Genomic DNA, 13,173 nt, shown 5'->3' on the forward strand with positions numbered 1-13,173 from the left:
ATATAAAATGAACAATATTAGGGACGACTTTTACAAGTGATGAAGTAAAAATTTGCTCCCTCTCCCAATTTTCCCCCATTCAACCCGAGAACTTCTTGATCGAGCTTCTCTATTTCTCACGAAGAAAAAGAGTGACTTCTCTTCGTACCTCACCCGTAAGCTGTATACCGTTCCCAATACCAGTTCCACACAGTCAGTCAACATGGCGACGACTTGGGTTCCCGACGTGTCGCCGGCTAGTCCCTTCTCACTGGCCAATATCCCTTTCGGCATCATCACCACCCAAGACGATCCCACGCCTCGTGCTGCCACTGCAATTGGCTCTCATGTGCTGGACCTCAAGGCTTTGTCACAGTCCAGAAGTCTCATTGATGGCGGCGACCAAGATCACGTCTTTAGTCAGCCAACTTTGAACGATTTTGCTGCCCTCGGCAGACCAGTTCACCGCCAGGTTCGGCAACTGCTGCAAGACATCCTGGCCGTCGACACCAAGTATGCCGATGTTTTGAAAGACAATGAGTCCCTGCGGCAAAAGGCCTTGATCCCACAAAGCAAGGTCAAGTTGCACTTGCCCATGCGTGTTGGTGACTATACAGACTTCTATGCCGGCTACAACCACGCATACAATGTTGGAGTCCTTTTCCGAGGGCCCGCCAACGCCTTGCAGCCCAACTATACACACCTACCTGTGGGCTATCATGGCCGTGCCTCGAGTATTGTTGTCTCTGGCACACCCGTCCCCAGACCCTGGGGTCAGATCTTGCTCGACCCAACTGCCGAACCCAAGCAACCAACCACGGCTCCCTGCCGAAGACTGGACTTCGAGCTCGAGCTGGGCTGTTTTATCAGCAAGTCAAACTCTCTCGGAGACCCCATCAAGGTCGACAATGCCGAGGAGCACATTTTCGGTTATGTCCTTCTCAACGACTGGAGTGCCCGAGACATTCAAGCATGGGAATATGTGCCACTGGGACCCTTCAACTCAAAAAACTTTGCTTCAACCATTAGCCCGTGGGTTGTTTTGGCCGATGCTCTCGAGCCATTCAGAACGACGGGTATTGAGAACAAGGCGCCCCGTCAGGACTACCTGAGCGAGAGTCAGACAGAGACAGCGTTTGATATCAAGCTGGAGATTGATTTGACCAGTAAGTTGTGGGAACCTCTAATCCATGCATATCTGCCGTGCTAACCATCAATAGCCCCCGAGGGAGACACAACTACGATCAGCAAGACAAGCTCAAAGAACCTCATGTGGTCCTTCCCGCAAATGATTGCTCACCACACGCTGGGAGGCTGCAATCTAAACACTGGTGATCTTTTGGGTTCTGGTACCATTAGTGGTCTTGAGCCGTCTGAAAGAGGCAGCCTATTGGAGATGAATGAAGGCGGAAAGAAAGACATCATGATTGCCGGCATGAATGTTCGCAAGTTTCTGAAAGATGGCGATACCATTACGATGCGTGGCGTGTGTGGCAACGATGGCGCAAAGGTTGGGTTTGGCGACTGCAGAGGAACAATCCTTACTGCTATCCAAAGGTAAGCGCTGGCGCAAATCCAACCAGAGCGGACTTCCCTTCCTGTACTTGCTACCTGATAGTCGAGAATCGAGACTGTACCGACAGACGCGGTAGGGTTTAGATAGAACAAAAGATTCACGACCGTACGCCTGAGCCTTGGTGAACTTGTAAGCTTTGGAGATGTGAGTATGAAATCCGACAGGTACACAATGTGAGCAGTAAGCAAATGTGTACGCACGAGTGCTATCTTGCTTTGGAAGACATGTTTTTTTCCCCGTTGCGAAGAGGGGGGGAAAAGACCAATTTTTACCCAGGTAAAGAAAATAATCATTGCTCTTAATTACACTCCTTTTTCTTTGTCTTTTCCTAATTTCTTCTAACATATATTTGTAAATTTAAATCAATCCAGGCCGTTGTGCGCAGACTTCCGCTAGGTTAGTGTACCTACCTGGGTATATACGGACTCCTGCAGGATTAATTATATTGCTGCACCGGAGCGTAAACGACGCAAGAGGATTTATTTATTGCTTTTATATTTAAGTCGCAGACACTAAGATACTTATTATGCATTTAGGTACGAAGTATTGTAGCACTATGGATCGTGGAATTCACAAGGTAGGTACTCATCAAGATTTCTCTTATGCCTCGACCGTCAGCGTTCGATAATCTCTTGATCAGCGTCGGACCTTTTCACCAAAGACCATCCTAGTATGCCTAGATGACGAATCGGAAGCATTGCTTTGCTATACAAGGCGACTGGCAAGCCTGGGTTCAGGGATTCAGCAGCAACGGCCCCCATATCTCCCAGAGAGCTAAAGGACAGCTGAAATGTCAAAGATGGGTAAATGTAACATAGCACCCCATCAGCCTGACAACAGTGCGCTGTGACTCGCAGTGGTGCATCCTTCAGGCAAGATTGGCAGCAGAAACCTGCCGGCGAGTCAGGAAGTCAGCCGCCGGCCTCTAAGGGGGAGGCGACGCTTTTGTGATAGATCGTCTTTCCAAGTATACTAATACAAGAGTAAAGGCCATGGCCTGCAAGACGGCAGCCTTCTTGTGTTTTCTCTGATTTCATTTCATTCTACCTCACAGCCTGCCTGGCCACCTAAGAAAGAACAAAACAAGCGGCTGTACACGCATTACGTACCAAGGTCAAGTCTTGAGCTGCTTACCCGCCCAGGAAGATACGTTCTCCGCCAAAAGAGGCACCAGAGACAAGCATAGGATGGTGATCTGCTCGTCGATCTAAACCCCCCCGAACCACCCCCAGCGCAGCTTGCCAACCTCGGAAGTGCCCCAGATGGCGAGTCCCGACTGGGTAAGAGCCAATAAACTCTACGATGCATCACGTGACGCGCTGGAGGCCCCCTGGCAGCCAGCGGGGACTGGGGCGGGCCCCTCCCCTTGGGCGTTGCCTTGGCCGCTGGAAGAGGGACCTGTGACTGCTAGCGGAATTCGCGGAGTTCACTCAAAATCTCAGATCAGTGAATGGCCAGGGAACTTTGCATCCGTCGAGTCGCGCGAAGACGTGCGACGAGGCATTGTAGCGACGGCCGCTGGGCAAACAAAAACCGAATGCGACAGAGGGATGGATCTCCTCGAGAACCAGGTCAATGACCTCAAATACCTGAGCCAGAATGCCATCACCCCCCTGCCCGACTCGACAGGCTTCACGCCGCAAAGTGCAGCTTCTCCCGTTTCCGCGGTCGGCCATAATTCCGCGCAACATCACCACGGAGCCTCGAGTTCGACTACCACTTCCGACAATCACAATGCTACCTCTGGCGTCGTTGCCGCTGGATCCAAGAGGAAGGATCTAGATGATGGCTCGCAGAATGGAAGCAGCAAGCAGCAGCGAAGCAAGCGGAACCGCTACATCTCCATCGCCTGGTAAGTTGTCAGCATCATCACCATCACGATCCTCTTTGCCATCATCATAGTCATCACCACCATCCCTAGCGCGGCTCTCGTTGTTTGGACGGGTGCCTTGTTCCCTTTGCCGTCTGTATGACCTCTTACCTGTGCAGAACTTACTCCATCCATCTAATGCCCCTCGTTTGGTGTGAGACATGTCCTTCCAAGCCACCAACTTTCTTCTATCTTCCTTTTTGCCACTTTTTGTGCTAATGATTTCTCCTTTGTTGCAGTAATGAGTGCAAGCGTCGCAAGATTAAGTGCAATGGCGAGACACCATGCCAACGATGTGGCAATCTCAACCTTCAATGTCTCTACGCGCCCAATTGCTGCACCAACAACTTCAAGGACTCGGAAGAGTTTAAGCAGATGAACAGCACCGTTTCGCGCCTCCAGGAACAAGTTGAGACCCTCTTCAATAACATCAGCAGCCTGCGGTCCGAGACGTTACGGCTCGCTCCTCTTCAACCTCAGGATAGGGTTCTGCCTTTACCAGCCCCCGCGAGCACAGGCACTCCTTCATCTTCAGCTTCAGGCGCGCCTCATCATCGACCCGACGTGAGCCATCCACGCCAGCCAGGCTTCCGAGGCCCGACCAGCACTCACTTTAGCCTTGATGTCGCCAAAAATACCCTGCACAAGATGGGCTACAGTAACATGGGCGAAGAGGCACCCGATGATGGTGCTATCCCACCAGAGGAGACGCCGGGAACATCGCCAATGCTCGCATCAGCCGCCCCTGACTCGCAGCGCCCTTTCCCGGACCCTCTTTGGGAATTTGACAAGGACGAGATGATTCGCCTCTGCCGAGTCTACGAGGAGGAGGTCGGTATCATGTACCCCGTCATCCGAGTCGAAACTGTTGTAAACCACACCAAGATCCTTGCCTCGTGGATGGATGCAGTCAAAAAGCACTTCCAGAAGCGTCCCGTGAGCCAAGAGGCCGGTATCTCGGACCACAAGACTGTCATTCTCAAGCTGGTCATGGCCACAGCTCTGATAGTTGAAGAGCACGGTGACAGCAGCAAGGCGGTTAGAATTCTGGACAGTATACAGCCCATTCTCAACAGAATGCTCATGAGCGATCCGAGTGACGTTGCCAACCTGCCGCTGCTTTGTCTGCTTGGTGTCTACCACTTCCTCGCCAACGATGAAATTCTCGCATGGAGGGTGGTTGGCCAGGCTTTGCGGCACTGCATTGAGTTGGGATTGCATCGACGCGAGGCGATCCTGCGGATACCGGATGAGGAGGATCGCCGTAACGCCATCCACACCTTTTGGAGCTCGTATGTTTTGGACCGACGGTGGAGTTTTGGTACTGGGCTTCCTTATGTTGTCTCAGACGACGAGATTGATCCAAATCTCCCTCTACCGGTGAGTAGCAAATTATGGATGCCTGAGAAATCTACCACTGACAGCAAGCCCAGGACCAACATCCATATCTGGTAGCTATGGTGTCATACTCACAGCTTAGTGCTAAAGTATGGCGTCTAGTGAGGCACTTTGAACCCAATATGGCTCTGGATCTTCGCCAGAATGACATTGAGGAACTTGACCGCCAAATCAAGCAATGGTACACGGAAGTTCCTGCAGAAGTCCAACTCGAACTTGAGGATTGGGAGTCCATGCCACCGGAGATCAGCTCGGCTATGCATACCCAAAAGGACTACAATCTCCAACGTCTACAGATCTGGACCTATCTGCGCCTGAATCAGATACGAACATGGCTGCATATGCCGATTTTGCACACTCACAGTAGCATCATGGAAAACCTCCGGGGCGCAGAACAAGCCGTCAAGCTTGCCAAGAATACCATCAAGTACCTGACTCATCTCAACAGTACGACGAACATTTACCGCAAGATTCAGGTGTTCTACCACCAATTCCTGACCTCAGCAATTGCCGTACTCTTTCTAGCTTCTTGCCATGCGCCCGTCAACTTCAGTGCCGCCTGTCGCGATGAATTCTACATGGCGCTTGAACTTGTTCGAGACCTGAGCACCAAGTCGTGGGTGTCACAACGTCTTTGGCGGACCATCAAGTCCCTCAAAGAAGTGGCACCGCGACTGGGACTTGCCGAGGTGGATGATCCTCACTCAAGCGCAGCATTAGCCATGGCAGGCTTGGCCACGGGGCATATGGGGCCGGCCACGACACCGCCAGCCGGTTCTACGGCGGCATTCACCCGACCTGTGCCGCCCACTAGTGCACCTCCAAATGGTGTACCGGCCGTCGATGGTGCCCAAAACGGATGGCAGATTTCGCATGAGATGTCAAGAATTTTTGAAGGATACATGGGCATGAATGGCTTCCCACCCCCGCCTCTTGACCCTCTTGGTGCTTCTGCAGACCCAAGCCGCGCAGGTAGCGAACTTACCCAGCCTGTCCCCGTGGACGACGGCGTGCCCATCGGGCCATTTGGCGTTTCTGTGTCAGGAGCTGCCGTCCCAAGCGTTTACAGTCATTTTAGGGACATGTTTTAAGCTTTAGATTCTGCTGCATCGGCTAGCCATGTATTGATATATCCTGTACCTATATTTTTGTTTTAAACCTGCATCGACTTGGTATTCGAATGATGAAGCAACAAAGTGATCGAGCCAGCCCTGCTTTTCAACGTGTATTTTACATATACCAAGCCCATACTGACCAAAGTCCCTGCGAGGTGGTCCTCCTGCTGTTACAGCATGATTTTATCTCCCCCAAGTATGAGACTGGACATTATAAGGCCTTGTAACATTGAAGGCCTAGTGTGCATGCGGCTGGAGGCAAGTGGCAGCCGCAGCTTGTCGCACAATCATACGTATGTTGGGGCCTTGCTCTGTCTCTACACCAGGAACGCAGCTGTACATCGTATGGTATGGGTACCATGACCAAATTGTACTTCGCGTTGGCCAAATCTTTCGTCATGTGAACGTGCTCAAAGTTTCTGCAGGAATCGAAAAGATGACAGGACTTTGATACAGGCCTCAAGAGATTGTCACGCATTTTTATCTCAATATCAAGGCAGATCTATCAGTCTGCAGCTCTTTTGTACTGGAGCCGTAATCAATCCAGTGTTCCCTGCCTTGTTTGCACGTCTAGGTACCGATAGTGAGCCTGTTGAAAACAAATCTTTGCTTCGCCAATTACACTTTGAGGCTCCCATGGTCATCTTATTGAGTTGTGTGATTGCCCAAAAAAAAAAAAAAAAAAAAAAAAAGGGAAGGCGGTCGCTTCAATTATTGACTTCATTTACCATATGACAAGATGAGACTCAAAGCAGCACCAGGAACTCAAAACCCACCTCTAATGTGCCCTAATCGTCACATTCATGCATATGTACCCCAGACGAAGGAGCGTCGGCTGTGCCACAAAGAGACATATACGCCGTCTTACTGCTCCGTCTTACTGCATGTGCATCAGACGACTCTCGGTCATTGCGAACTCCACATAGTCTTGGGATGATATAAAACTCATTGCAGCTGAATAATTCCAACCGCCTCGTCCCCCCCTTCCAAGCCCCCCTTCACCAAAAATCGAATTTTTGACCTGATTCTAAGAACTGTCCATCGGGATGCCAGGTTTCATCCTCAAGTTGACGGCCATCTTGGTCGTGGGGCTGGGCGCTTTGCTTTACCAAGCACAACTGCCACGCATGATCAGTCTCGCCCTGGGCCTCGGCCAGACTAGTGCTCCCCTCAGCGCCTACCCGTACACGTGCCGCAGGCTTCACCACGAGCGCCTCAAAGCCTGTGAGGACATGTGGCTCTCAGAGGCGACGCGGCAACTGTTTCTAGCATGCTCGGATCCTTTAGCCAGGTCAGCGTGGGCACCGAGGTGAGTGGAATCAATTGATGTGGACGATCATAATGGCGCGTGACAGTAGCTGATAGATGGGCCTCGTGTGGTAGCCAGGGCAGCCTTGATGTATCAGGACGGAGTTTGAATGACGCAATCATCGTAATCGATGTAGATGACCTTCCCGCAGGTCCCGATGTCACCAGATTGCGCGTCTTGTCCATGCCCGGGTTCGCAGGTACCAATGGAGATGGCCTTCTCAATGTTGCTGGATTCGGGGCAACCGACGACGACGAAGTGGACAGTATCCGCCTCTGGATTGTTAATGAGAGGCCATCTCTTAATCTCACCAATGGAGAGATCTCGGAGCAATCCAAGTATGGGGCCAACACCACGATCGAGCTGTTTCGAGCTGGACCGAGGGCCAACCATATGGAGCATCTCAAGACATTCTCGCATGAGCAGATTGTCAGCCCGAACAGGATTGCCCCGGTTGGTGGGAGAACGGATGCATTCTACTTTACAAATGATCATGGTACTGCGGCCAAAGTCGGCTGGGTAGGTTTGTTCCACGCTCAAGACTGCGCATGGTGAATAAATACTGAGGAATTGCTCTAGAGACACCAGCTTTCGCCAATTCTCGGAACAGGCGATGTTTCTTTCTGTGATGGCGATGCCTGCCGCCAGGTCGTGCCTGGACAAAAGTTCCCCAACGGTTTGATACGAGGTCGTGATGGGCTGATATATGTCCCTAGCTCACTACTCGGCACCATTGATGTATACCAACCGCAGCCTGGTGGTGATCTCGTTAAACTACACACAATCGAGACTGGATATGCGATCGATAACCTTAGCCCGGATCGCGATGGCCAAATATTCGCTGCGGCCATCACGAACGCGATCAAGTTTTTTGCAGCTATAAATGATCCTTACAACAAAGATACGCCTACTGCTGGGCTTAGAATCACGAAGGATGCCAACGGAGGATACAAGGTTACAAAGGTTGTGGAAGACGGTCTGGGTGAGGTCCTGCCCGGATCTACCACAGTTGTCCACGATGCGACGACGGGGCGTATTTTCTTTTCAGGTGAGTTTGCTGCAACTACGATGGCTAGTGTTAGAACCATCATACTGAAAACACATGTTCAGGAGTCGTCTCTCCGTATATTGCTGTCTGTGATCGGATATAGGACTCTTTGACCCATCAAAAGCCCTTCACTTAGAGCACGCGAAAGAGAACAGTCGCATTGTACACTTGTATCATGTTTGATTTTCTCTACCAATGCGACGATTGGGGGGTACTGGCAAATATCTTTGGGGGAATATGGCGAATTGCTGGAAATGCGATTCCTGATCGGCTCCAGAACGCCCACGCTGCTCGCTGTCTAACATCATCATGGTCATGGCTTCTTTTCCTTCCTTTTTTCCGTCCTCCTGAGTCCCGCCTGGTTTCGTTTCCACTTCCGGGTCCCTCCATCGTTATGTTCGAGCAACCACGACCCCGTTACCGGATGTTCCCCGACCTATATGTTTGCCATGTCTGGTGGGGGCTTCTGCTTCAATATTGCTCCACAACCCCATTTAGGAAGTGGGAGAAAAATCCAATCAAACTGTCCCCTGTGTTGAAACAGACCTGGTCGTACGAGCACTCGAAGATATGGAGGAGCCCTCCCTAGGTTTCTGGCACCACACAGTCATGCTTTATCCCCAGCAAATGCCGCGTTAGCAAATCTTCAATTGCTTTGTGAGCATAAAACTTTCTTACAGTGTCAAGTATCCATGGACATCGGTATCCGCAACCTCTTTCTTCAGAGCAGAGAGTAACTCCTGCACCTGTTCGTGCGTCCAGCCCAGGGCTCCCGTGAAGATTGGCATGGTGGCACCTTCGAGGAAAGTCTGAACATTCTCTGCCATCATCTTGCCCTGCTTCTGCAACCGCTTACCAGGTGCCCACGGGTTGAGAGGCACGGGATGTCTCCTCTCCGTCACATGGAGGCAGCCCTTATCCTGCATGATGGACTTCCACCCAAGTGCCCAGTACGGAGAGCTCCCGAATTTCCGCAAGCCTCGCTTGAAGTTTTTGTTCCAAATGTTGAACATATTCAGAGAACGGTTGCCAGACTGAAACTTGACTAGCCATTCGGTGATCTCAATCCACCCACCGGGCATGAGGTGCTCGTACATGGTCTCGAACAGCTTGTTCTTCCCATTGGGCAATTCACCTACCACTAACCAGAGCAATACCGGAGTCAGTCAGCCTTTCCGACAAGATATACGTTACGAGTGCCCGGGTCCCGGTCCCTTTTTTTCTTCTTTGGGCTGCCGCATCAATACACTCAGCAGGGTACCGCATACGCCTGCAGAAGAGCCTCGAATAGGGGGACAAGACGGGGGAAACAACAACAGGACTGCTTACTGCGCATGTGGATAAAATCAAAATTTTGATCAAAAGACCAGGGCTGTGATGCATCAACTAGATCAAAGCGGCAGTTTGGCAGCATGTACGGCGGTTTTACGGGGTCAACATCTATGCCTAGAATCTGGGCGTCTGGAAATTTCTGGGCTGAACACTGGCTGTTAGTACTACATCTCGGTCATTTGAGGGGGGGAAAGTAAATGATCTTGCTTGCCCATTTGCTGCATCACGCCGTCAGTATCTCCAGGTAGGTATGAAATGCAAGTTGGCAAGAGGACTCACAAGTGGCCAGAGACCCGGGCCCGTCCCAATGTCGAGAACCCTCCTGGGCCGGGCAGGGCAAAGGAATAGCTTTCCATCGAGCACCTCTAGAAACAGCTGGTGCTGCAGTACTGTGAAGGGTAAGTAAATCTGACGTGTATAGAGCTAGATGAATTGATAACGGCTTACTGTTTCTCTCCCTCTCGATCTACATGGAGCCAAACCGGATTAGTCTCGACGTTATCTGCATGGCATGATGTGGAGGTATAGTAGAGGAAGGGATAACCGGCTTACCTGATCGTTCGGCAGAAACGCCTTTCCCCGAAAGCCAGCCTTCTTGTTGAAGGTCCTTCCAAGTTTTCTGGAAAGATACCGCACGAGCCGGTTGGAGCTCTGGTGCGTTACCGTCGAGGTCCTGCGTGAATGCGGCTTGTTGTTAGTCTTGGCCAGTTTTCCACGGATTTGTTGGCAGACCGACAGAATCAGAGACAAACAAACAGACAGACAGGGCTTATCCACAGGCAAGACAATATCCACCCATAGGCGGCCAAAAAGAGAGTGAGAAGAGGGTGGAGGGGGGGGGGATCGACCTTACCGCTTCAGGGTTTTGACCGTCTCTGGTCCCGAGCCGTCGGACGAGTCCTCCGCGGGAAAGTACTCCACACTGTCAGGATCGGCGGATGCCGCGCTTGAGATGGAGACTCGGCGGCTCTCGTCATCTTGAGACTGTTCGGCAATTGGCAGTGGTCAGTTGAAAATAGCCATATTTTTTGTTTCCCCCCTCGTGGCTGGCTCGATCTCTTGCAGCATGAGCCCGGGTGGCGACGGAAGATATGGGTTAGAGTGGTGGTACCTTGGATGATGCATATGCATGCGTGGAAGAGGAGCCTCTGGGTTGTATCTGATGGAGGGAGGACGGTGTACTTGGTGCTGTCGAGGAGGCGGTGAGAGAGTCGGTACTAGCCTTGTTGATGGAAGGCCGAGAGGCCTGGAGGGATGAGGAGTCGTGGGACCAAGTTGAAGATCCTGTTGATGTCTCATGTGAAGGTTGGCTGCGCAATTGGGAGCCGGTTTGATTTCGTTTGTCCATCCATGAAAGAGGTCACCTCGGACCGTGCCGAGGGGTGGCGGCGTGCTGATGTTACCAGAGGGGATGGGGGGGAAGAAAAAATACAAAATAAAAGGTAGGTAAGGTCACCCAGAGAAGGATCAATAAGCAGCAGCAGCAACCCAGCAGCCAAGCAGCCAAGCGAGCAGACAGGCAAGCAGGGAGGCAAGCAAGCAGGCAGGCAGGTTACTTGCAGTAGCAGCAGCAGCAGCAGCAGCAAAAGCGTGTCAAGCTGGATGGGACGTATGGACGTATGCAAAGCAGCGGCACACACACGTGGCACACTAGACCTGGGGACCGGCCGAGGCCTCGGGGCGGTGGAGAGAGGCCGGGCAAAAGACTGTCGTCTGTCGGGTGTATGCTTCGGTCTCTTTTTCTCCCTCTCACTACTACTGAATCGGTGTCTGGCTGGTTGGATTCCAGGCGGGTAACGAGACGAGATCCAGTGCAATGGTTACAGAGTGGACTTTGCCGACCTGGCTCGCGTGTGTCTTGGGGTTTGGGTTTGAAATAGGACGAGGTCTACTGACTGCCTACTGCCGGATCCTAGGTAGGAGAGAGGAGACAGGGCGGGGTGAGAGACAGGAGACTGGATCAGAGACAAGAGAAACAATTGGTATTCAAGGCAAGCAAGCAGAGCCGATCGTTTGGGCTCTATGAACTCTTTTTCTATCAGGGCCCGAACGCCGACCACTAGGCCCTCCCCCTTCACACCCCTGGCGCTCATGTGCAGCTTTCTCCATTTGTTTTTTTTTTTCTTTCTGGTGGATTTTTATGATTTACGAAGCAAGGAGGTTTTCTTCTTATGTTCATATTGTGATTGTGGCACTGGCAGCTTCTCTGTTTCTGGTTATCAATAGTCGGTGCTGGCGCGTCGCAGCCTATGCCCGCTTGAGGCTTAGACTTTGAGCCTACCACTATGGATTCCGTTCCGATTGGCGACCGCCGCGTGGCCCGAGACGGGCTCTTAGGTCTGCTTCTTTGCTCAGTACTCTTTGTTGTAAGCCCTAACAGCCGTTGTATTGCGTTCTTTTTTTTCCGGGCTCGCGTTGTTGTTGGCAAAATTCACAAGGGTCTCAGTTGTTTGCTACAATATAACATGCATACTGCAGGTAGCAGACTTCTACCTGGACATCTTTCCCGGTCATTATGTTTGCTTCCTTCGGGTCCGGGGACTGCCGGGGGAGGGGGGGGATGGGAGGGGGCCGGCCAAGGGGGAAATGGCTCGTATTGCCGTCATTTATCATGTACGTATAGGCAGGCAGGCATGTATGCATGCTCGGTACTGACACACACTTGCATTGTCCGTTCAATTCGCGAAACCCTGACTGAACAGGGCGTTTGACTTACTAATTCACCCTCTGCTGAAGTCATTAGGGGCCTTTATTCGACAGGGGCGTTGGCAAACTTTGACCGCATGCGGCATCTTGGCACCGCACCCGTGACTGGACCGGGGACAAGTTTTTTCTCTCTTCTCAACTGAAACTATCTCTCGTTCGATGAAGTTTGGGCTGGGTTGAACAAATGGGACGAAATCTGATCATTGATAAGGTAGGCAGGTATCTACGGTATTCATCACCACTATCGACATGCCAAGGATCCAGCTCAATCACTTAGGACCAACATTGATGAGCAGTGAGCGACCCAACTTTAGCTAAAGGAAAGTTCCAAAGGCCCCAACCAGCGACGGATGTGTCCCGAACCAAGATGACGGCTACCATGGAATTATGGACCGCACCAAAACATAGCCCGGAGAAGCTCCGTCAGCGTATACTCACGTCAAAGTGGCTCGCAAGATCCCCGAATGGTGCCTATGTATATCACACGTGTACAATGTGACGATGAAACGTACGCGAGATATTAGGTAGCACTGAGCAAGTCGGCACTTAGATGGGCGCGAGGTAAGTAGGTAGGTAGGTAGGTAGGTAGGTCGACGTTGGGTGGTAGGCGACCAGACTGCAGCTGCTCATTGTTCGTCTCCCTGCTCAAGTGTTGTGATGTGATCCCGCTATGATGGCACGATCAGTCTGACTCAACGCTAACGAAAAACTATCAATGAACGGATGACGATCAACCGTAGCAAAAATGTGGATTTGCCTCGGGCCCCGGGTATCGCCAGCAGAGTAAACAGCAGCTCATCTACCACAGTTGGGCAGGTAATCAAACTAATTGCGACGGTA

At 51.6% G+C, this 13,173-nt stretch overlaps 4 protein-coding genes across 4 annotated transcripts; 3 read left to right on the plus strand and 1 right to left on the minus strand.

The window, feature by feature from the left end:
* Positions 1–202: 202 nt before the first annotated feature.
* On the plus strand, positions 203–1,540 carry PFICI_15216 (Fumarylacetoacetase; the record flags this gene model as incomplete). The annotated part of the gene is made up of 2 exons (XM_007843797.1): positions 203–1,145; positions 1,200–1,540. The coding sequence occupies 2 exons, from the start codon at positions 203–205 to the stop codon at positions 1,538–1,540; spliced, it is 1,284 nt and encodes a 427-aa protein (XP_007841988.1).
* Positions 1,541–2,817: 1,277 nt separating this feature from the next.
* On the plus strand, positions 2,818–5,914 carry PFICI_15217 (uncharacterized protein; the record flags this gene model as incomplete). The annotated part of the gene is made up of 3 exons (XM_007843798.1): positions 2,818–3,407; positions 3,665–4,805; positions 4,850–5,914. 3 exons carry the CDS (start codon positions 2,818–2,820, stop codon positions 5,912–5,914), a joined length of 2,796 nt encoding a protein of 931 aa, XP_007841989.1.
* Positions 5,915–6,984: 1,070 nt separating this feature from the next.
* Positions 6,985–8,398, plus strand: PFICI_15218 (uncharacterized protein; the record flags this gene model as incomplete). The annotated part of the gene is made up of 4 exons (XM_007843799.1): positions 6,985–7,247; positions 7,322–7,766; positions 7,827–8,295; positions 8,358–8,398. 4 exons carry the CDS (start codon positions 6,985–6,987, stop codon positions 8,396–8,398), a joined length of 1,218 nt encoding a protein of 405 aa, XP_007841990.1.
* A 571-nt stretch (positions 8,399–8,969) lies between these two features.
* PFICI_15219 (uncharacterized protein) lies at positions 8,970–9,392 on the minus strand (the record flags this gene model as incomplete). Its single annotated transcript, XM_007843800.1, has 1 exon — positions 8,970–9,392. One exon carries the CDS (start codon positions 9,390–9,392, stop codon positions 8,970–8,972), a length of 423 nt encoding a protein of 140 aa, XP_007841991.1.
* Between the last annotated feature and the right edge of the window lie 3,781 nt (positions 9,393–13,173).

Source organism: Pestalotiopsis fici, assembly GCF_000516985.1.
Source record: "Pestalotiopsis fici W106-1 unplaced genomic scaffold PFICI_Scf_16, whole genome shotgun sequence".
Classification (NCBI taxonomy): domain Eukaryota; kingdom Fungi; phylum Ascomycota; class Sordariomycetes; order Amphisphaeriales; family Sporocadaceae; genus Pestalotiopsis; species Pestalotiopsis fici.